Source organism: Olea europaea, chromosome 16 (assembly GCF_002742605.1).
Source record: "Olea europaea var. sylvestris chromosome 16, O_europaea_v1, whole genome shotgun sequence".
In the NCBI taxonomy this organism is placed as follows: Eukaryota; Viridiplantae; Streptophyta; class Magnoliopsida; order Lamiales; family Oleaceae; genus Olea; species Olea europaea.
Genome location: NC_036252.1, coordinates 2,714,915 through 2,739,050, shown reverse-complemented (window position 1 = coordinate 2,739,050; position 24,136 = coordinate 2,714,915). Strand labels below are relative to the sequence as shown.

Below are 24,136 nucleotides of genomic sequence, written 5' to 3'. Positions count from 1 at the left end.
GTGTCATATGGTCACCCAGAGCTGTTATTCTATTCTCGCCCAAACCTTCAAGTCGCCCAAGGTATCAACAAACATAACGCATTGTGATTATCAAGAAATGTAGTTATCAAGGCAGTTGCTAAAGTAGCCTTATCGCGTTCCACTACTCAATGGATTCAATCGAAAGCGGTTGAACGATGCAAGATAATGGCAGCAGTTAAAAGGCAATTTCATGACAAAATGGCCACTACAAAGAAAGTGGGTAGTTATAGGGCGATCAAGCAGTTTTTATAGCAGTTAATCACAAAGGGATCGCCTATGAAGTATAAAAGGGAAAAAGGACATAGAAGCAAATGACCGAATCCAAAACTCTCGAACAGAGAATATGTAACTTTCATTTTTTTAGCCTTTAGACTTAAACACTTTCCTTTCTGTAACTCGTGTGCTTGCGCCCCTTGGAGGCACGTTGTTTTTCGTTTCCAATTGTAAAGTTCATCGCCAATAAAAGAACACCCCTTTTTCGGACTTTGTCTCAAGAGGTTTCGTCCCTTACACAATCGTCTGATCCTCTTTAATTGTTAGCGAATTAACCCGCGCGAAACAATTTGGCACGCCCGGTGGGACAGTGGTGTTAGGTGTTGAAAGTACAAAAGGTGAAACAATATGCCTCAGAGATCCGACAAGGAAGGAGCAAGTCAGGGAGGAATCCAGTCTGTAATCGAGCGATATGAGGAGCAGCATGCCTCTCCACGAACAGATGGACAAAATCAGAGCAGTAACAGCCGTTACGAACCAATGAAGGAGCTGAGTCCTCGAACTATGCGTGCATTGCTTGGAAAACTCACGCAAGACGTCGTTGAACAGGTAAATCTTCGAAGTATTCATAATATGGAAAGATTTACACAAAATGGAAATGCACATTATGACAATATGGCCAAACAACTAAAGACGTTGAATGAAACAATGAACAAGTTAGTGGGCCAAATATGTCAACCGGTTATACCTCTTACAAGTCACTTTCAAACCAGGACAGTTGTGGGACATAATCCTTCTGTCCTAAATCCGATCAAGGGGTAGAACCGCTTTCTGGGCCTTCCACTTCAAATCAAGGGGGTAATACAGTGCCAAATCAAAACAATGGTAGTGGCATGCCTAATTTGCGGGGTAGTCCAAATGTGAGAGATAATGTCCTAAACAATGGACAGAATATCCCACGTGGTAACGAGGGAGTAGATATTCAAGCTAATGGTAATGGTCCAAATCATGGTAATTTCGTTGCCAATCAAGGACCAAACATTAGGCCTCATGCAAACCATCCGGTTAACCAACCTGTAGGAATTCCATATGACCCCAACGTCATGTTGAGGAACCAGATTATGAAAATCGTACAGGATCAGATGACTTTTGGGGTGCGTCCCGTCATTAGGCTGACGTACACAAAACCATATCCTGATTGGGTAGATCAAGGATATCCATGGCCTAGAGGATACAAAGTGTCAGAATTCTCACTGTTTACCGATTTGGGAGAGGTGTCTACTCTAGAACACATAGGGCGATTCACATTGCAAAGTGGTGATGTAACCGATTACCATAAAATGAGACTTTTCCCTAGTTCGTTAACAGGAGTAGCTTTCTCCTGGTTCATCAACTTGCCAGCGAATTCTATTCAAACATGGCAACAATTGGAACAGTTGTTTCATGCTCAGTTTTATAAAATTGAATCTGAAGTCACTTTGGCTGATTTGACGAATCTACGTCAAATGCCAAATGAATGGGCAGAAAGTTTTCTCCAAAGGTTCAAAACAGCAAGAAGCAATTTTTTTTTTACCTCTGCCCAAAAAGGAATTTGTCAAGATCGCACAAGGCTGCTTGAGCTTTGATTTAAAAAAGAAGTTCCAAGACAAGGAATTTCCCGACCTTTTCCAGTTGAGTGCGAATGTGATTAGGTATGAGCGACTGATAAGAGAAGAAGAACAAATGAAAAATTCTAGTAAAGAGACTTATTACAGAGACCCAAATTTTGACGTTCATACCATCGAGGACGAATCATACGATTAGGTCGAAATGTGTTTGGCTAAATTAGTAAAAGAGGATACATATACTTGTCCCATAATGGCCAAGCCTAGACCATCAGGCAAAGATGAGTCCATAAAGGATGGAAACATAAAGGCTAGAACGTTCTCGTTCGATGTGACCAAAGCCGACCTCATATTCGATAAATTATATAGGGATAAGCAAATAAAGCTGAGCGATAAGCACAAATTGCCAAACCCTGAACAAACAAAGGGTAAAATATATTGTAAGTGGCATAACGCATGGTCACATTTGACTAACAATTGCTTGGTTTTCCGTCACATATTGCAGGATGCCATTGAATCAGGACGAATTACGTTCGACGATAAGAAAAAGATGGCAGTGGACGAGAATCCTTTCCCACAGCCACTTGGGGTAAATATGGTAACGTCTGGGTTCAAGAACAAGTTGCCAAAATTCAAGTTGGTCATAGATGATGGAGAAGAGGATACTAAAACACATCCCAGTGTCTTCGAACGAATCAAAGGGAAAGAACCAAAAAAGGACGAAAATGTCCTGTGTGCAAGATGTAAAAGGGAAGTAAATGGAAACACGGAGAAACCAGAGACATGACAGCATCCTCATCGCCCTGTTTTCTTCCCAAACGTTCAGCCTGGTAGAGGGCAATGTACATCATTCTATAGAGGACCGCCTTTTGAAAGGCAGTTCAGACCAACAGATGTTGGAAGAACATTTAGGCTGCAACCTCGCCGGCCAAATGTATGGCATTCATTCCAGTACACTGCATGAAGAGCAATACCCTTCGATGAGATGACTAGGACTCAACAAAGACGTTTCTAGCGAAACTACGGACGGATGATGAGGCAGCAACAAGGAATGCCACACCCTAAAGCACCTCTACTACTCAAGGTAGCCAATCAAAACGTCCTCAAGGGTAATAAAGAGACTGGTACAGATGAATCAATGAAAGAACTGCCAGAAACCTCTTCTGGGAGATCAAGGTTTGAGAGGGACAAAAGGGATGAAGAAGATCCAGATCAGCCCCTTGCTATCCAATTCGGTACGTTGCCTCCTGTCGTGGCCAATAATCACCTACTGGCCAATGAGTTCAAGAATAAGGAAAAAGAAGAAGAGAGGGAGGACAACGAAGGAGAAGCCTACGTGCTGGTATGTGAAGAAGGCCAGACTTCTGGAGAGGCCTACAACGATGAAGAGGACGATGGGATGACAGTCATTGAAGAAGAAATCGACCTAGAAGCAGAAAGGAAAAAGAGAGGAGTATCGCGCAATACTCTGTTTAAGCAACTACATCAAGAGGGAGTCCGCGAAGTAGACTTATTGGGGGAGCCATCTGGGCGTCCTTTCGATTTCTACGTACTGTATGGGACACCCAAAAGGAAGAAAAGAGTGCCTCGCTCTGAGAAGTATGGGTCAACTCCAAAAATAATGCCTCCTCCCACAGGTTGGATAACTGATGAGGAAGCATTAGAAAAAAGTAAAACGGAAATTCAGGAGACAGAGGATCAGCGTGACATACTACACGTCGACCTATCACAAGGGGATAATTCGACAGAAAACAAGCAAGAGGTAGAAATAGAGGCTGTCGAAAAGGTTGTTTTTAAATGGCCAGCCATGAAGTTGACAAAACACCTGAGGCCATTATACGTTAAAGCTCTAGTTAACGGCGTCCCAGTGGCAAAAGTGCTTGTTAACAATAGAACAGCTATAAACACCATTCCATCCAGGATGATGAGAAAGCTCGCAAAGACAGAAGGTGATATGATTCCTACAGAAGTCATCCTCACTAGCTTCAATGGAGGAGCAACTTCAGCTAAGGGAGTTATGCCATTGGACATAACTATAGGTACGACTACTAGGACCATTGTCTTCTTTGTAATAGATGGTCCTACTAGTTACAACGTGCTCCTAGGAAGGGATTGGATACACGGAAGTCGATGTATACCTTCGTCGCTCCATCAATGCCTGATTTTTTGGAATGACAAAGGCGAAGCAGAGGTGGTACAGGCCGATCATAGGCCTTTTGTCGCAGAAGCAAACTCAGTGGAAAAGTTCATGTACGAAGAAAACTATGGACCTGTCAGAGTGGTACAAGACGGGGAAGAAACTCAGGTTGTCGCGCAAAGCGAAGAACCATTCTCAGTGGACGCACTCACTGAGGTGTTCAAACAGATGAGGCCAAATATAGTGGCCCTGGGAGAGCCAGTGATTGGAAAAAGAATAATCAAAGAATCTTGAATGGATTCTGAATTGCAAAAACAAATGGCCGATATTCAGGCCTTCAAAACCAGACTGATGGCTTTCAATAAGGAATGCAATGACAAAGCGAAGGAAGAGACTGCCCTAAAAGCGCTGATGGACAAGTTGGCAGTATTCGAGTTAAAGCAAAGCCTTGGCCGAGAAGTCAACAAGGTGGACTGTTTGGAAGAGGAAGTACTTACAAAAGAACTGGACGACGAAGTGATGCGGATTGCCAAACCTGGATACGCTCAAGCACAAGACCCTCTGATCAAAGTAAATATTGGCAATGAAGGAGAAGATCACCCAACGTTCATCAGCCAGATGCTCGACCAAGAGGTTAGTAACAAATTAATCGCTTTGTTAAAAGAGTACAAAGATTGTTTTGCTTGGGAATATGAACAAATGCCTGGTTTAGATAGAGACTTGGTGGAACATAAGTTACCGACTAAGCCTAATTTTAAACCTCATAGGCAACCTCCTAGGCGTTTTGCTCCTAATGTACTCCCTGAGATTAAGAAAGAGATAGAGCAATTATTGAAAGCAGGTTTTATTAGAACAGCCAGATATGTTGAATGGTTGTCGAATATTGTGCCAGTACTAAAAAAGAATGGTAAACTAAGGGTGTGTATAGACTTTAGAAATTTGAACATAGCTACACCCAAAGATGAGTATCCAATGCCCACGGTGGATTCTTTAGTAGATTCAACTGCCGGACATGTCATGTATTCTTTAGTGGATGGGTATTCAGGATACAATCAAATTTATATAGCTGAAGAAGACATACACAAAACTGCCTTTAGATGCCCTGGGTCTCTAGGATGTTTTGAATGGGTGGTCATGCCTTTCGGCCTAAAAAATGTAGGGGCAACTTATCAAAGGGCAATAAATTTAATCTTTCACGACATGATAGGAAAGTTTGTTGAGGTGTATGTAGACGACATAGTAGTCAAGTCTATTAAAGAAAAAGACCATTTCGAACAGTTAAAATGTTCGTTTGAACGAAGGAGGCAATATAAGCTAAAGTTGAATCCCTTGAAGTGTGCATTTGGTGTTAATGCAGGGAACTTTCTTGGTTTTTTAGTACACAAGAGAGGGATTGAACTTGATAAAAATAAAGCGAAGGTCATCCTAGAAGCCAAACCACCTAGCAATAAAAAGGAGTTGCAAAGGTTTCTAGGCCAAGTAAATTTTTTAAGACGCTTTATTTCTAACTGTGCAGGGCGAACTAAAGTTTTTTCGTCGCTATTAAAGCTGAAAAATCAGGACGAATTCGTCTGGAAAGAAGAACATCAAAAGGCTTTTGAAAGGCTGAAGACATATCTATCAAGTCCACCAGTGTTGGTGTCACCAATCCAGGGACGGCCAATGAAAGTGTATGTATCGGTTGAAAAAGAATAAATAGCTGGAATAGTCGCACAGGAAGACCAATTTGGTGAAGAAAGGACAATTTATTATTTAAGTAGACGGTTAACGAAATGTGAATGTAATTACTCTGCTGTTGAAAAATTGTGTCTAGCACTATATTTCACGTGTACAAAATTAAGGGTTTATTTACGGCCCGTAACCGTTTATTTAATTTCTAAAGTAAATTTAGTCAAATATATGTTCTCGCGCCCTATTTTACACCAAAGGGTAGGCCTTTGGACACTAGCTTTATCAGAGTTCGAAATAAAATATATACCTCAAAAGGCAGTCAAAAATCAGGCTTTGGCTAACTTCCTAGCCGATCATCCATGCCTTGACATGCCTGAAGAAATCGAATTAGAAATCAATTCGTTCGGATTAAAACCTTGGATATTGTATTTCGATGGGTCAAAGACCTCTAAAGGTGCAGGAGTAGGAGTAGCACTAATTAATCCTTTAGGGATTTGCTACAAGTTCGCATTCACCTTAGACAGAATGTGCACCAACAATCAGGCCGAATACGAAGCCTTGATTGTAGGCCTAGAACTAATGATAGATATGGGAGTAAGAAACGTGATCGTTAAGGGCGATTCTCAATTGGTGATACATCAATTGATCGGTGATTTTAAATGCCAAAGTGATTCCATTATAAGTCAATATGAGATCGCCTGAGAATTATTAGAGGAATTCGATCAAGTAGAATTTCAATGCGTTAATAGGATATATAACGACGTGGCGAATGAGTTAGCCCAAATGGCTTCAGGGTACTCAAAAGTCTTGGATTGGAAGTCTACTTGTGAGTATGGAATCATATTGCCCGTAACTCAAAGAAGGGCGAGAAAAATTGAACTTCACTGTATACAAGATGGAGATGCAGTGGATTGGCGAACAGAGATTAAAGGGTTCCTTCAAGAACCTAATGGAGGGATTAGTAGGAAAACAAAATTATGTTCGCTGAATTACACACTAATAGACGAAGACTTATTTAAGAAACGCCCTGATGGTGTATTACTAAAGTGTGTAAGTTTGTAAGAAGCCAAGACGATCATGGCTGAAGTGCACGAAGGGATATGTGGAGCTCATCAAGCTGGCCAAAGGATGAGATGGTTAATTATTAGGAGTGGATATTTTTGGCCAAAGATGGGAGAACTATGCGTTCAGTATGCAAAAAGTTGTTTAGCATGCCAAAAGCATGGTCCAATACAAAGGGAGTCAGCGCGAGAGATGACACCTATTATTAAACCTTGGCCGTTCAAAGGTTGGGCAATAGATCTAATAGGGAAGATCTACCCTCCATCGTCCAAGCAACATACTTTTGTTATAGTTGCAACCGACTATTTCACTAAATGGGTAGAAGCGGTACCTTTAAAAGAGATCCCCCAGAAGAATGTTATAGAGTTTATTCGTGATCACATTATTTATAGGTTTGGAATTCCATAAACTTTAATGGTAGATCACGGAACATCTTTGAATGGGGATCAAGTGAACAAATTTTTGAGCGAGTTTGGGGTTAAATTAGTAAACTCCACATCGTACTACGCTCAATCCAACGGACAAGCGGAATCTTCTAATAAGATTCTAAAAAATATCATCAGAAAGATGATAGATGAAAACGCCAGAAATTGGCACGAATGTTTGAATAAGGCCTTATGGGCTCATAGAACATCACCTCGGTCAAGTACCAAAGTTACTTCTTTCCAACTTATTTATGGACAGGAGGCCGTTTTGCCTATGGAAATCAACGTGCAATCAATTCGAGTGTGCTTACAACATAAGTTGAATGATGATGAGTATGTCGAATCGCTAGTTCAAAATTTATTAAGTTTAGATGAATTGAAGTTGGACGTCTTAGATAGGTTGCAAGTTCAAAAGCAAAGAATGGCTAAATTTTATAATAAAAAAGTCATAGCCAAGTCGTTCAGCCTGGGCGAACTAGTTTGGAAGACGATACTCCCTTTGGATACCAAGGATCCAAAGTACGGAAAGTGGTCGCCCAACTGGGAAGGACCATACAAAATAAACAGTGTATTGCCTAATGGAGCATACCACTTGGAAGATTTAGACGGCACCAAGCACGTAAGATTCATTAATGGAAAATATTTGAAAAAATATGTTCCTTCTTTATGGGAATGCGAACAGGTAAAAACATAATCAAACATTCTGGACGATCAAAAGATAAAGACAGAGCGAAATACGTTCGAATAAAGTTCTTTATTACCAAACGTTCATTACAAGAATATAAAAGATACAAGTAATAGACATGTTACAAAATACAATTAAAGTAAGATGATCTCCCAGTCGATCGTTAAGTAAGTTTCACACCGCCTTCCTAAATGCATCGCTGCAATAGTGGGATCGACGAGTAAGAGGGTGTACTAGCCTCACTACCTTCCTAAATGCATCGCTGCAATAGCGAGCAAATAGGCTGAGAAACACTCTCAGCAGGCAAGCTGAGAAGCACTCTCAGCAAGCAAAATGGCCCACAAGCAGCCCAAAAATTGCCTTCCATCATTGACTCCTTGTGAAGAACAAAGAGACGATGGGAAGAATTTTGCAGGAAAAAACTTCGCTGGGGCCAGAAAATATTTCCTATACCTCCCATACCAAAGATGACATCAAAGTAAATATAAGGCGGACGGACTAAACAGTCCATTTTTGGGTCAGATTGATCGTCAGAATGTCAAGAAATGGCAGCAAATTGGTTTCGAATAAGAAAGTGAAGAGATGAAGGTAGAGGATAAAAAAAATGCGAAACATTTATAGGGGGTGAAGATGAAGAGACAGGATATGAACAGCCACATTTCTATCTAATGAACGGAATTAAATGACCCTAAGTCTTGGGAATAGTAGTGAGAATATCAAAAGGGAATGGACAAAATTCTTAATGCAAAGCAGTTAAATGCTTAAAGAATTGATGATTAGAAAATAAACATCAAATAAATGCACAAGAAGTTAATGTTCATTAATAAGGAACAAAATTACAAAAGAGAAAAGACATTGTATGTCTTAATTACATTCTACCCCATAAGGAACGAATTCGTTCCCTAAGTTTTTCCCAATCCTCGTTCTGTCGGGAAGTAGTGATGTTCAATTCAGCCGCAACGTCATCATCATCAACCTCCAGCTTCTTGTACTGTTCGACCAAGAATTTAGTTCGCTTAATTCCCTGAGAGGCGTTGCGCTTTTTAGCAGCCATCCTCGCCCTGCAATCGTCCATTTTGGCTTGAAGTTCCCTCATCTGAGCAGCCAAGTTAACCATCAAGGAGTCTTCAATCATGACTTCAGAAGAGATTTCTTTCAACTCGTCCTTAGCCTTGTTGATCTCCATACGCAAAGACTCTTTCTCAGCTACAGCTCGAAGATATTGAGTACACTTGGCCTTTAGTTCAGCATTCTTGGCCAGCATAGTAAGGACCTCGGAGTGAATGACCTTCAACGTCGCTTTAAAGTCGGCAGAAAGATTGAGCGACGGAAGCGTCAGTGCTTGCTCTAACTTCGCACTCAAGCGCTCAAGTTCATCTTTGTGTCTGGCAGCACTAGCCCTTCCAATGTCCATGTCCATGTCCATGAAGGATACGTACTCAAATACCAACTCCTTCAAGAACTTTAAATCCTCTTCTGAAGAAGCAGGAGGACAATCAGATGGAGCAGGGCGAGGCATTTGGACCTGCCCCCAGGAAGCGAACAAATCCTGGATAGAACGCACAATCCTGTCAGCATCCTGCAAAGAAGATTGCCAACATTAAAAATCCTCACTACAACGAACAAGTTGGAAATAGGAATAGAGCAAAAAGAAAAACTACCTCGTCGACAATCGTAGAAGATGGCGCGCCCTCAGCCAAGCTGGCCACCAACGACTCATCCATTCGTGAGGACTTCCCCTTGTCCGAGCGAGAAGATGTTGCCACAACGGGAGGACTCATAGGAGTATCTGCAAAGTTCAAGAGCAACAAGTCAGAAACCAATAGCACGAACAAAGGTAAGACATCAAAAACTGAATTACCTTCTGCTTCGATGATTGGGGGGTCGACGCCCTGGGAAGAAGGTGGCTCATTCATGGGTTGTGATGAAGACTCTGGGACTGAAGATGTATCTTTAAGCATGGTCCCATCATCAACCGGTTTGGATGAAGTAGCCTCAGCAGAGGATGATGGAGCAGGAGTTGTTAATGCCAAAGCCTTTGAAGGGGAGGCTGAGCTTTTCTGAAAAGTCCAAAAAATTATCAGTACACAGAAAAGTTTCAAATGTGGAAGAGCATACTTGTAAATAGACCAATTTAATTACCTTCCTCCTAACGATAAGAGGGACATCATCATCATCATCATCAACATCATCCTCCAGAATGGGAGATGCTGAGGCAGACCGTTTGCGGCTTGGAGCACTCTTGGCCGTAGTTGGCCTGGCGGGGAGAGAAGAAGATGGACGAACAGATTGTTTAGTACGACGAGAAGGAGAGGGGTTCCGAATAGACAAAGGAGTGACCAAAACAGGAGGAGGAGAAGAAATACTCAGTTGGTCTAATGAATGAAAGGCACGATTGGCCTCAGTCGCAAATAATCTGCGCTTCATCGATGGCCAAAGTTGTTCGAAAAGAGGGTGAGTAGCATGACAAGAATTAAAAGGGGCTAATGAAAAATGGCTTGATAAATGGAGGTTGCGAGCGTTTATAGCCTCTGCTTCCACCTTATTAATGGTATGAAAACGGTCAATTAAGTTTTTAGAATAGCAAAGAGGAACAGGCCAAGTTTGGCCGAAACCAAGCTGCCGAGCAAAAAATTGGGGAGCATAAATTTCTACCCCTGCTTTGGCATTGGTCCCAGTTAAGATATCATGGAAAAGCTCCCTCCCAGTTAAGAACTGGATCCAAATGAGCAGGAGGTGCTCGCGCTATCTATAGTGGAAGGAGGATGTACATAGTTTGGAGTCAAAAAAGGAGGAAAAGGAAAGAAGGAAGAGATTGAATCTAAAAAATGAAAAAATGTCCCTTCTGGACATACTTACAGGAGTTAAGGGCTCCATAGCTAGCCCGTAACAGCTAGCAGAATGACGAGAAATGGATGGAGCACCAAGCGATGGAAAATAGGATCTCAACCACAGTTGAGTGAACCAAAGAGGTCCACTGCCAGTAGGAGATGCACCATTCTTCAATTGAGCTTGAAGAAAAGCCATACCTCTATAAAGGGCAGCCAAAAATAAAGAACATAAATTCAAAGGCCTGCCACGCGCCAGTTCTTGCGCTATAGGTAAATAACTCAGAGAGTGCTTTATACTAGGCACGCACAACACATATTTACAAAGCCAAACTAAAAGGAAGGCCACTCGCTCAGCATGGGTAGGCTCAGCACTCGAATGATTGTGGAGTGTCTGCAGGCTTGAATAAGAATCGGTATAGTTTTTACCGAACTGTAGGGCGCCACCAGAAACTAAGATGCCTGGGAAAATGGTATCGCCCAAAGGTGGTAAATTTACCAAGGCCCCAACATCCCTTAACGTAATAGACATGGGGCCAAGAGGAAAAATAAAGGTGTTATACTCAGAGGACCAAAAGCTCAAAGCAATCGGAAAGAGCGCTGAATCAAAAGTAGGGGGGCGAATAGAGACTTCCAACAAATCAGAAATCCTAGCACTATCAAAAAGTGCCTTAGTAGGACCATGACCCACAAGACGAGCATACCACCTACGAAAAGTTACGTCAGATTTGGGTCAAGTGCGAATACCTCTTTCGCGAAGTGGCCCCAGCGGCAGAGAGTTCAGAAAAGGAGGGCCATGAGTACAAGGAAACAGCTGACCCACCGCCGCCTATTCAACTGCCTCCGCATTGTTGAAGAAAGGACCCAAGTAAAACTCATTACGTCCAACATCGGCGGGCACGAGAAAACTTGGGGTTACGTATGGACGACTCAAAAGTTTCTGAAAGTCATCAAAACTAAAGGAGTCGCTAGCTTGAGATTGTGAAGCAGCCATTGAAGAAGGAACGAAGCTTTTCAGAGTTACGTAACAAGGAAGTAAAAGATGAACAATGAATCGTGAAAGAGACCCAAGAAATATGAGGCGTGGTTTGGTAGCAGTGAAATGGCGTGTTTGGAGTTTATAAGGGTTTGCAAAGCGACGCACCTTTTCAAGTTATAGAGGGAAACAATGATTGAAATTCTTTGGGAATTGCGAACGTTGCTGGAAACACGAAGTGAATATGGCAAAATTCAATAATTATTATTAATTCTGCCATATTGGGGGTAATTGTTGACACATAAAAATTCAAACCCAAATCGAACAGCCCAAAGAAACATAACGCATTGTGATTATCAAGAAATGTAGTTATCAAGGCAGTTGCTAAAGTAGCCTTATCACGTTCCACGACTCAATGGATTCAATCGAAAGCGGTTGAACGATGCAAGATAATGGCAGCAGTTAAAAGGCAGTTTCATGAAAAAATGGCCACTACAAAGAAAGTGGGTAGTTATAGGGCGATCAAGCAGTTTTTAGAGCAGTTAATCACAAAGGGATTGCCTATGAAGTATAAAAGGGAAAAATGACATAAAAGCAAAGGACCGAATCCAAAACTCTCGAACAGAGAATATGTAACTTTCATTTCTTTAGCCTTTAGACTTAAACACTTTCCTTTCTATAACTCGTGTGCTTGTGCCCCTTGGAGGCACGTTGTTTTTCGTTTCCAATTGTAAAGTTCATCGCCAATAAAAGAACACCCCTTTTTGGAATTTTGTCTCAAGAGGTTTCGTCCCTTACACAATCGTCTGATCCTCTTTAATTGTTAGCGAATTAACCCGCACGAAACAGGAATAAAATTTAAATAAAATAAAAGTATTTAAAGGTTGGTTTTCGAAAAATCCAAGACAGAGACCATATTTTTTGTCTTTATCCCATTCAGGACGAGACAGATAATTTCGGCTTCCATAATAAACTTTTAGAATTTTTTATAGAATTAAAAAATTCAGTATTTAATTTGGAAACTGTACGAAAGTCAAGGCATTCAATATATGCACTTAAATGGTATTTTTTTTTTTTTTTAAAGGCCCTTAAAAATCACAGATTATTAAATCAAATATTTTTAAAAGCCTTTGAAAGTCATGGAAACTTACCAATAGGAATTCATATTTATAAATTTATAAACTATAACAAAATGTTAAACTACAGAAACTACACTGATAATAAAATAAAAGGGTAATTAGCACAAAAGATCCTCACCTTTCAATGTTATTGTGAAAAACGTCAGTACCTTTCATTTTTTAACATTTTCGTCCTTATTTCAACGTTTCATTGCAGAAAATTCATTTTCACTATTTTTAATATAAAATGACCAAAATACTCTCCTATTTAAATAAAATAAAAAAGAAAAGAAAAATAAAGAATAAATTACAATATTACTCCTAAATATTTTAAAAAGTGCAAGTGAGTTCAATTAATTATTAAAAGGCCTAATAGAACAAAAATGTCCCTACATTTCAAGTTGGTGAAAATGACGTTTTTTAAAATAAAACGTGAAAATAAGAATGAAAATGCAAAAACAATTGAAACATAAAGACGTTTCCCGCAATAAGTGTCAAACATAGGGATTTTTTTGCTATTAGTCCTTATTGAAATATTAAAAATGACAAAAAAAAACTCCCTCTCTCTCTCCTCTTCTTCTCCAAATGGAACTACCACGTTAAAAGTAAAATAACTCTGACCAATTATTGCCCAAATCGTCAAACAGCTAAAAAACTCCAAAAATCACCACCCAAACTGTTGGACCACCATACCACCGAAAAGCCCTCACTTCCCTCTAAACATACCACCAAACATCCAACCTTGAAACCATCATGTTAATAGATTTGTTCGAAATTGCAAGCCAAAATACCCAACTCGCGAATGCAAATACTAGCTACATCACCTGTTCCGGAGAGACCCATGCCATTTTCAACACACCAATAAACTATATTCACTAGGGCGCCTCTCTTCGTGATCTTAAATATCAACAGATGGTTCGGTAGTATGGAGGTTCGCGCGGTTTGGACGATGGTTGGCCAAATTTTTTCACTTCTAACGTGGTAATCCCATTTGGAGAAGAAGAGAAAGAAGAGGGGAGAGAGGGAGGGAGGGGGATTTTTTTTTTTTTTGGTTATTTTTAATATCTTAATAGGGATTAATAGCAAAAAACAACTCCACGTTTGACACTTCTTGATGAAAACGTCCAGACGTTTCAAATTATTTTTACGTTTTCATCCCTATTTTCACGTTTCGTGGCGGAAAACGTCCATTTTCACTAATTTGAAACATAAGGACATTTTGCACGCTATAGGCCAAACGTAGAGACGTTTTGTGATAATAGGCCTTTTAATAATTATTTGGACTCACTTGCACTTTTTAAAACATTTTGGAGGAAGATTGTAATTTATTCTTTTTTTTCTTTTTTCTTTTTTGTTTTAGTTAAATGGGAGTGTATTTTGGTCATTTTACATTAAAAAAGGGTAATTGGCACAAAACGTCCATACCTTTCAAATTTATTAGAGAAAACATCCCGAACTTTTATTCTTTGGCATTTGCACCTTTAATTTTCACATTTCTTTGCGCTGAATGTCATTTTCACAATTTTTAATGTAAAATGATCAAAATACCCTCTCATTTAAATAAATGAAAAATAAATTACAATCTTACTCCTAAATGTTTTAAAAAGAGCAAGTGAGTCCAAATAATTATTTAAAGGTCTAATAGCACAAAATGTCCATACGTTTGGCCTATAGTGTACAAAACATCCACATGTTTCAAATTAGTGAAAATGACGTTTTTCGCAATAAAACGAGGAAATAGAGATGAAGACGCAAAAAATTGAAACATATGGACGTTTTTCGCAAGATGTGTCAAATGTAAGGATGTTTTTTGCTATAAGCCTTATTACAATATTAAAAATAACAAAAAAAAAAAAAAAAAAAAAAAAAAAAAAAAAAAAAAAAAAAAAAAAAAACCTCTCTCTTCTCTTTTTATCCAAATGGGGGATGTCACGTTAGAAGTGAAAAATCTCCAATCAACCATCATCCAAATCGTCGAACCTCCATACCGTTGAACCATCTGTTGATATTTTAAAATCAAGAAGAGAGGCACCCTAGTGAATATAGTCGATTGATGTGTTAAAAATGGCATGGGTATCTCCGAAACAGGTAATACCGTCAGTATTTTCATTCGTGAGTTGGGTATTTTGGCTTGCAATTTCAAACAAATCTATTGGCATGAGGTTTCAAAGTTGGATGTTGGGTGGTATATGTGGAGAGAAGTGAAGGCTTTTCGGTGGTATAGTGGTCCAGTAGTTTGGGTGGTGATTTGCTAGAATTTTTTGACTTCTAAGGTGTCTGACCTATTTTGAGAATAAGAGGGGGGGAGAGAGAGAGAGAGAGAGAGAGTTTTTTTTGGTTATTTTTAATATTTTAATAAGGCCTAATAGAAAAAAATCTATACTTTTGACACTTCTTGTGAAAAAATCCCTACGTTTTAATTTTTTTGGTTTTCATCCTTGTCTCTACGTTTCATTGCGGTATGTTGACATATAGTCGACTTAATCCTCAATGTTTTGATCATAACAAATAAGATTATTTTTGTTTCTAACAAATTCTTTTTAGTGATGATAGTTCAATGTTCAAATCAATCATGTATTATCGGACTTCAAATGAACATCAAAGTGGAAGCCATGTATTCAAGTCAAATCATTCGAGATAAAAAGCTTAAGAGATAAATGCCAAGAAAAATCAAGATCAAGAGCGTGAGAGATGACATCAAAGAAAGATCAAGAAGAGACAAATTTCGGAGTAAAAACTTGATTTCTTAGGCAAAATATAAAGATATTAATGCTTTGATATTTGACAAAGAATAGTTAAGCTCAAAATCTTGCTATGCATTAAAAATAAATTTTGTGCACTAAAATAATTTGAATGCGACCTTTTTTATCAAACATGAAAATGACTTTTAAAAATGATATATGGACTTTAAAGACATTTTAATTTTGAAAATTTAGTTAAAAATATTTTTCAAAAGTCCATACACTTCAAAACTTTCAAATCGGAACAAACGAGGTCAAAATGTGAAAAGACCACACTGCCGGGACAGTCAACCGCCTAAAGAGGCCGTCAACCGGACGGGTCGACCGGCCATGAGAGGCTGTCGACCGGACTCCCTCCAACGGCTCAGAATTTGATCATTCTGACTTTTGATTTTTACCGTACAAACGGCTATATTGGTCTTTCAGACAAGAGGCGGTCGACTGAACGAGTCTTCCGCAAATTCAGATTTTTTAATGTTTTGGACTCTATAAATAACACTACCTCTTGCATTCATTATTATCACTTCCGAGAGCATTAAATTAAGATACATTCAAGCTTTAACCCTCTACTCTTTATTTATTTCTATCAATTCATTCACTTTTGGAGAACTTTTGATTGAGTTTACTTTTGAAAATCATTTCATTTATCAAAGTTTTTTCAAACCTAATACTTGAGCTTCACTTATTGCTATTCATTAAAGTGTTAGCCTACTTCTTTTCATTCTACTCAACTTTGAATATATCTTTATTGTGGAAGAAGATTCATTTCTTGTAAAGTTTACTTTTGATTGAATTGTGGGTCGTGTTGAAGTCCCGAAAAGCTCAACGTTGTAAAAGAATCATTGCTCCTTATTTGTAAATCACCGAAAGCTTTGTAGAAAGTTGGATTGTACCATAAGTCAATCACATTTGGTGAAAAAGACCTTACTCGTGACGGAGAGCATGGTAACGGGGGTTGTAGATCGTGATTGGATCGAATCTCCATAACACATCGTTTGCATTTTCTATCCATTTCTCTTGTTATTTTTCAAAGTTATCTTGTGTGTTCTTTATTTTATTTGCAAATTATTTTTATTAGCACTTATTATTGAAAAAGATTTAAATATTCAATTCACCCCCCTTTTGGTTAGTCATTCTTGGACTTTCACGGTAAACGTCCTTTTTTACCAATTTGAAATGTAGGGACGTTTTGCACACTATATGCAAAATGTAGGGATGCTTTGTGCTATTAGGTCTTTTAATAATTAGTTAGAATCATTTGCACTTTTCAAAACATTTAAGAGTAATATTGTAATTTATTCTTTATTTTTCTTTTCTTTTTTCTTTTATTTAAATATGAGGGTATATTGATCATTTTACGTTAAAATTTGGTGAAAATGATGTTCAGAGCAAAGAAATGTCGATGGTAAGGGCGAAAATGTCAAAAAATGAAAGATATTGACGTTTTTCACAATAAACTTGAAATGTAAGGACGTTTTGTGCCAATTACCCATTAAAAAATGGTGAAAATAATGTTTTCTGCAATGAAACGTAAGAATAAGTACAAAAATGAAAGGTATGAACGTTTTGCACAATAACATTGAAAAGGTAGGGATCTTTTGTGTTAATTACCCTAAAATAAAAATACTTTTGACCATTGATAGAATTCAACGGGAGCGAAATATGCAATACAAGGTTGAATCTTCGACGATCGATAATGTAGTCGAAGAAATCAGGATTGGATTGGGTTTTTGAGCAATGGTGACAATTTTTGGAAGCGATTCCTTGGCCATTTACTAGAGAGACATTAATAGGGTTTATGGGGATGTGTCATGCAAGATATATGAAAAATGAGCACAAAATATGTGAAGAAGAGTGCATCAATCACGCTAATAATATTGGAAAAATATAGCTATCTACGAGAGCGAAAGATGTGATGTGAAGTCAAATCACATATGGGGGGCGATGTAATTGAAGATATTAAGCCCCTGTTTGTCATTCATTATTTGGAAATTAAAGAGTTTTGAATAATTTTTTTTTTGTAGAATGTATGATTAAAAGATAAGGAAACTTTATTGATTTTTGTGTAGAATATTTTATTGTGTGAATTTGTGGTGAAAAACGATACTGTAGTAAATATTTTAAAATGTTAAAGGATGACAAACGGGCTGATTGTTAGGTCCAAAATATATTGGCAATTTTCATGTCCAAAACATGATTTTATCTAGTTTTAGTTCGGACTAGGTTTTCACAGGTTTGGAATGTCTTTGGAAGGAGTCAAAGTCAACTAAAAAAGATCAAGCTGAGGAAATATCATTCATTGGTTGTCAGACAGACAGCTCGAACGATTTTAATAGTAAGTGCTAGCCCAATGGGTGCCAGATGTGCACTCAAGCGATGTGCCATTTGGGGAAAATCAGGTTCGCGATTTTTACACTTTTTATATTCCCAAACAACCTAGAAGTCTTCCAATTATAAATTCCTAAGCCAGAAGAGGTCCTTATTGGGGGTTGAGTCATTATTCATTGAAGAAAACATATTATTAAAGAACATACACTGATTCTGAATTTCTCTTGCTTTAACCACAATGTCGAAATATCAAAAATCCAAAAGATCAAAATACGAAATAAACATTTTTCAAATATTTTGCAGAGTTATGAAGATTTGGAGAGGTGGCTGGAGTTTCGATTGGTAAAGAATGAGTTCGCTCTTGGTGATCTACAAAGAGAAAATAAGTTCAGAGGTTCTAGAGTTGGTGTTGAGCGCGCAACCGAGGAGTTGTTGGGTGATTATAGGTTGTGGGTCAAAGTCTATTGAGGATTAGTTGTGTTTGGATCAATTCTATAAGTTTAATATTTTATAGTGGATCTTTTACTAGCACGGGGTGGCCAGAGGATTATTTATTTTTATTTTTTTTCTAAAGAGTTATTCATAAGTTTTTCATTTGTAACCTAATATTGGTGTTGATTGCTTTTTTGTTTTGTTATTTATGTTTGATTGATTGTCAGAGTTTAAATTGATTTCAATTTATTTAAATACAAAATTTGTGACTATTGTATGTTATTGTTAGTTAATTTTTAATTTCGCATATTACACTTATTCACCTTCCTCTAAATGTTAGTTGGATCGAACCTTGTTTATTTAAATGACGAAGATGAATCCTTTTAGCAGCATCAACTATTTTCACAAGTGGACCATCGACGATCGACTGAGCAATGAATAATAGGCTTTTTATGGGGTCTGGTGGTGCCCTGGGGTTAGGATTGAGCTAAAAAAATTGAAAAACCGACCAAACCAATCAAATTGAATCAATTCAATTAATTGGTTTCGTTTGTTTTGTGGGTTGGTTGAGTTATAGTTCGAAGTCTCAAACCGTTGGTTAACCGAACCAACCCACTTACGCATTCACCATTTTTTTTAATTTAAGAAAAATAAAAATCAAAAGTTAAACTCTAATCTCATAACTATATCACGATTTCTCTCTAATCTATGATGTTGCTGGAAGTAATAACATTGCAAATTTTCCTTCACAAGCTTATAATGTTATACTTGACATTTTTTTTCATATTCAAGCAATCAGACTAAAAATACATAAAATAAATAAAATAAATTTAAGTTTTTCTGTTTATCCGTCTATATTAACTTGATTTTTTTGTTAATCAATAATTCTTATAATATAAAATTATTTGGTTATTTTAGTTCTTATAATTTAAGTGCGCCTACAACTCGAACAATTTCTTTTAAAAAAATTTAATTTGGAATAAAAGTCCAAATCTATTTGGTTCGGTTTAAGAGTTAGAGTGGATTGATTTGATTTGAAATTTGTCCAAATTGAATAATTGCTTTTTGTTTCGAATTGGAGTCGAAATTGGCCCAAACCAAATCGCGCTCAAACCTACATTGGGTATTATTGTCTTCTCAATCAATTTTAGCCTGGGGGATTTATAACTAATCACGTCAAGGGTGTCTAGACATTTTCAAAAGAAATTAAACATTTTTCTTTAAATTATAAATAATAGGATACTGTTGTAATTTTCTTAAAAAATGTGATACAAAATCAAAATCAAATAAAGACAGTTGATTACTAGATTGGAAAATGTATGAGAGGCAGAGAAATTGAGGATTTATGAGGATAGGGAATGAACGAATCAGAAAACTCATTTTCTCCACGTGTCATCCAACTAAATCATTTTATTATTGTCCGAAAGAAAGGAAAATTTATTGTGGATAACAAGAATTTGTCAACAAAAATCTTTGCTTTACGACAAAGCGAGTATTTCAATGAAGAAATAGAGAGAGAACACGGACACAAAAGTCAGAACCAAAACCTATACAAAGGCATTTTTTTGGTCAGCTACTACTAGATGGCAGCGGTGGCAGCTTCCACTTCCACGGCGGCGACCGCCGTCTTGATGCACCGTCTCCCCACTACCAAATCCACCCACTTCTCTGCCTTGCCTTATCTTCCACCCCGTTTCTCTGCACCGGCCTTTTCTACTTCATTCAAGCACTCTTCAGGTTCAGTCAATTTTTGCCTTGTTTATATTTCACATCCATGTTTGTTTTTAATTTTAATTTTTTAATTTTTTAATTTTTGTGTCTAATTTGTAACTAGACCCATGTAAAAATTTGGGGGTGCTGAGTGAATGAACCTTCATTGTTTATTTACTTGGTTGAAATCTTGATTAGATTGTTGCTATTTGTAGTTTCTTGAATAGATAGAAGTTAACGTAATTACATTTCATAATTAGCTTGAAGAAATAGTCTTATGTGACTTGAGCAACCCAAACCAGGAATTCTCTATGAAAACAAACTTTTTATGCTTTATTTCGGTCAAGTTATTTGGTCGCAATGAACCCGAAAAAGGATTCATGTAGTCAACCTAAATTTATTGAGAAAAGGTTTTTCTTTGTTGTATAATTTTTGATGTGGTAAATGCATTCGAGAAATTAATAAGATTGTGAGAAGGCTTTGATCTGTTTACAAGTTTCTATCAGCATAGTAGGAATTCAGATAAAACTCGTAAAATCTTCAGATTTTAGTACAATGTGGTTTTTCTCGAGCCTAGTTTAATAGGTTCTGACATTGTAGGACTTCATACCTCATAATACCGTCAGTAATATTTCGCTGTTATACCTCGAGAGAGGCATAAAGGTTAGTTCTTCGATGACTCTTTTCCATTTTCTTCCAATAGTTCGACCTACCCAGATAATTGTCGGCCTATGAATGTGGTTTCTATCCTTCCCGAGATGTCTAAAGCTTTGATGGGCTTGGGAGGTACTTTATAACGAGAGGTTTAACAGATTGAGCAAGTTGCCAAGTGTCATATTCATGTTACCCTGACTTTTATAGCACAGCTAATTTTAAATTTGTTGCCATTTTATAATGTGTAAGAAGTTTATCACCAACTTAGATGAATTGGTGATGATGGACGCAATTGAACAAGAACTGGAATTGTAGGAGAAGAGAAGATAATGGGAAGAAGCGGGGGAAAGATAGAAGAAAGAAGGGGAAAGAGTTTGGTTTTCCATAAATTTCAAATTATGAAGAGTTTAAACTTTGATTCGTGTGGTGGTGAATAAATTTTATGGGCTTCGGAGTCAGAGCTGGTCCTGTGATTGTCGAGGCCCGATGCAAATTTCATAAATTAGGCCATCGGGCGAAATCAACGTAAATGCAAAATTCAAAGGTATATTGTGCGACCTATTGCTAAGTTAAAACTAACATTAAAACAACCACCAAATATATTATAGAAAATATTTATATTGTGATATTTAGGAGGCATAGCCTATGAGTCTATATCTAATGTCCAATGATGAACCTAAAAAACAATTACAAGATATCTCAATCATCTCAGAATTACAGTTTTCAATTAGTTACTACGTGCGCTTATGCAATTGTTCATCCTACAATAACTAATCATATAAGCAGACCAGGCCGCAATTATATAAGTCAACAAGGTTTCAAACATTTCCAACATCTTCCATAACAAGTTAGGGCAAGCCATTGCTTACATAAGAAGTGGAATTTCAACGAAAATTGTGGAATTACACCCTTGACAATTCCACCGTCACAATAAACAAGTCTGAAATAAAAATTTAAATAAAATCAAAGATTTATACACTACTTAAGATCCTTTTATATTTGTGATTTGACACAAAATTGACTGTGCTCTTTATTTCTAAATAGTTATTATTATAGTTTAACTTACACAATCAAATTTAAGTAAAATTAAATTTAGGGCATTGTCGCATTGTAAGAAGTTATCCATATCAATTGATTCAATTCCTTCAATTAGTAATGTAATAGATCTGCCTATGATTTGATAATCATACATTTACAGAAGAAATTCATAAATGTGTCTTAACATGCCTTAGGTAAATACAAATTTATGAACAAAACGATGGATAAAATATGGTTTGAACTTGGAAGGGAAGTAACAGATCATGGTATCCAATTGGCAAATGCCTAAATGGTAATCACTAATTAAAAGAGGGATTCAAGCACTAAGCCTTGCAAATCCACCGTGCTGGCACCTCTATTGGAGTCTCCACCCACGAATTGCCAAGATTCCTCCCATTATTTAGTGTGTTAACCGATGCCAAACCCATTAGGGCAGTAAAGAGATGCTAAAAATGAATATTAACAAAACTTTAGAAACTAACATTATGAAAATAGATTTATTATTTTCATCCTCTGCACACGCCACTAAAGAACTAAGGCAACACCAACCCGAATTGTTCACCGCAATTTATTATTTTCGTTTAAGCATCAACTGGAATTGTTCGCCAGCAAACAATAATTTGTTTTTCTTAATATTAAAAAGGAAAAAGAACATAAAAAAAAAAAATTCGAAGAATACCTTGGCACCTTCAGACCTTCTTTCAACATTGCTTGAGCACTAACAGTCCTTCCAATTCCGCCTCCTGCGTCTTGCTCAACTCCCTAATATCACCATTCAAGCTCTTCATGAGTTTATTTATAGCTTTTTTCTTTTAAAAACCTCGGTTGGATCCTCCATTATCCTTCCCCAAATCATAAGCACTCCTAGACTGAGTCCTTCTGGGCTTCTGATGTGTAGGTTATTGGATAAAAATTACATCCCCTTCCCTTGCTTTTATTTTATGTGAAACCTTATACAAAATATTCTTGACACTACAGTAAATTACGTCCCCTTTGCTTCTGCAGGCCTTCTAGGCTTCTTTTGTTTTAAAGAAGGAAAAAAAAAAAATTTGGGCAAAATTGGGTCCCTTAAGGTCTTGGGCCTGAGGCGTAGGCCTCATCTGCCTCGCCTCAAGACCGGGTCTGTTCAGAGTAAGTTATTGTTTTGATTAGATATGGTTGTAAAAACATAACTTGTATATATGATTCAACTGTCAAGAGGATGGAGACTGAAATAGGGTTCGTTTGTTTAAAGGTAAATACCAATTAGGGTAGGCCCCGAGTATTTTAAGCCCTAGGCGACTATTTACTATGAGCCCGTATACATAATCAATAATGTATTAAATATTATATTGAGTGAGAATAATTTTTTTGACGATTCTATCCTTACTGTAATTCAATTATTTCAATAATACCTTACTTTTTATTTTTCAATATGTATTTAATTATTTCATTAATACCATACATTTCATTTTTCAATATATATTTAATTTATTAATAATGTGAATCATTTGAATAATATTATCTTTAATTGTTTTGTCAATCATTTAATTATGATGAATGTACATTTGACACATTCATTTTCTTACTCTTTGTTTTTTCAATATGTATTTAATCATATTTGATAGATTGAGTAACTTTTTGTTTTTTCAATAAGTATTTGATTTATTAATCATTTGAACAATATTATCATGAATTATCTTGTCAATTTTTTAGGCCCCGTTTGGTATCCATTTTTTTCAAAATGCATTTTTCTCTCTTTTCTTTTCAACCACACATTCTTTATTAAAATAATATTGCACGTAAATAAAAAACTTTTCTTTATTTTTCAATCACATATTTTTCATCAATTTACTATTCAAAAATGCATTTTTACATAAAAAGTCTCCCAAACACCCTCTTAGTTATGATTAATGTACATTTGACAGATCGATTCCACTTAATAGGATAGTAAATTAAATTCATGAAAACTTTTTGAAACAAAAGATGAATATTTTTAGAAATTTTATCCAATTGATTTATTCAAAAAATGTTAAGATACAAAGAAAATAAATGGGGGACATAATTATGCGTGTCTATAATAAATAATTTCAATTGATATATTGCATATTAAACGAATATAAAGAAAGGATAGTATTCATTGAATGTTCAATTCAGATCAAAGGAGTAAATGGAGGGACTATTCTAATTGACTTCATCAACTATTTAAATTGTATTCACAAGCTTGTTTTTATTTCATTTGAATCAAAAGTTCAATTCACATAAACAATTTGTATTAATTATTTTTTATATTTTCACATCTTCAAATATTATTTTTATAACACCTATAAATCATTTCAAAGTAACGTGCAACATTCGTTCAACCATCACTAGTTTTTTACCAGCGTAGCAACATTAAATATTTAAATAAATAGCATACTCATATTTAAATGAAGAGTTTAAATGAAAGGAATCGTGGAACTGTTTTAAATATAAAAATAATTAGAATAAGCAGGAAGACTTTTTTTTTAAAGG

The 24,136-nt window shown here is 36.9% G+C and overlaps 1 protein-coding gene across 1 annotated transcript in view; it reads left to right on the top strand.

The window, feature by feature from the left end:
* Positions 1–19,717: 19,717 nt before the first annotated feature.
* LOC111411696 (protein CURVATURE THYLAKOID 1A, chloroplastic-like) overlaps positions 19,718–24,136 on the top strand; it is a 6,155-nt gene continuing 1,736 nt past the window's right edge. Inside the window, exon 1 of the mRNA XM_023042254.1 lies at positions 19,718–19,978. Coding sequence (XP_022898022.1) covers positions 19,825–19,978 — 154 coding nt within the window. The 5' untranslated portion in view covers positions 19,718–19,824. The remainder of the gene's footprint in view (positions 19,979–24,136) is intronic.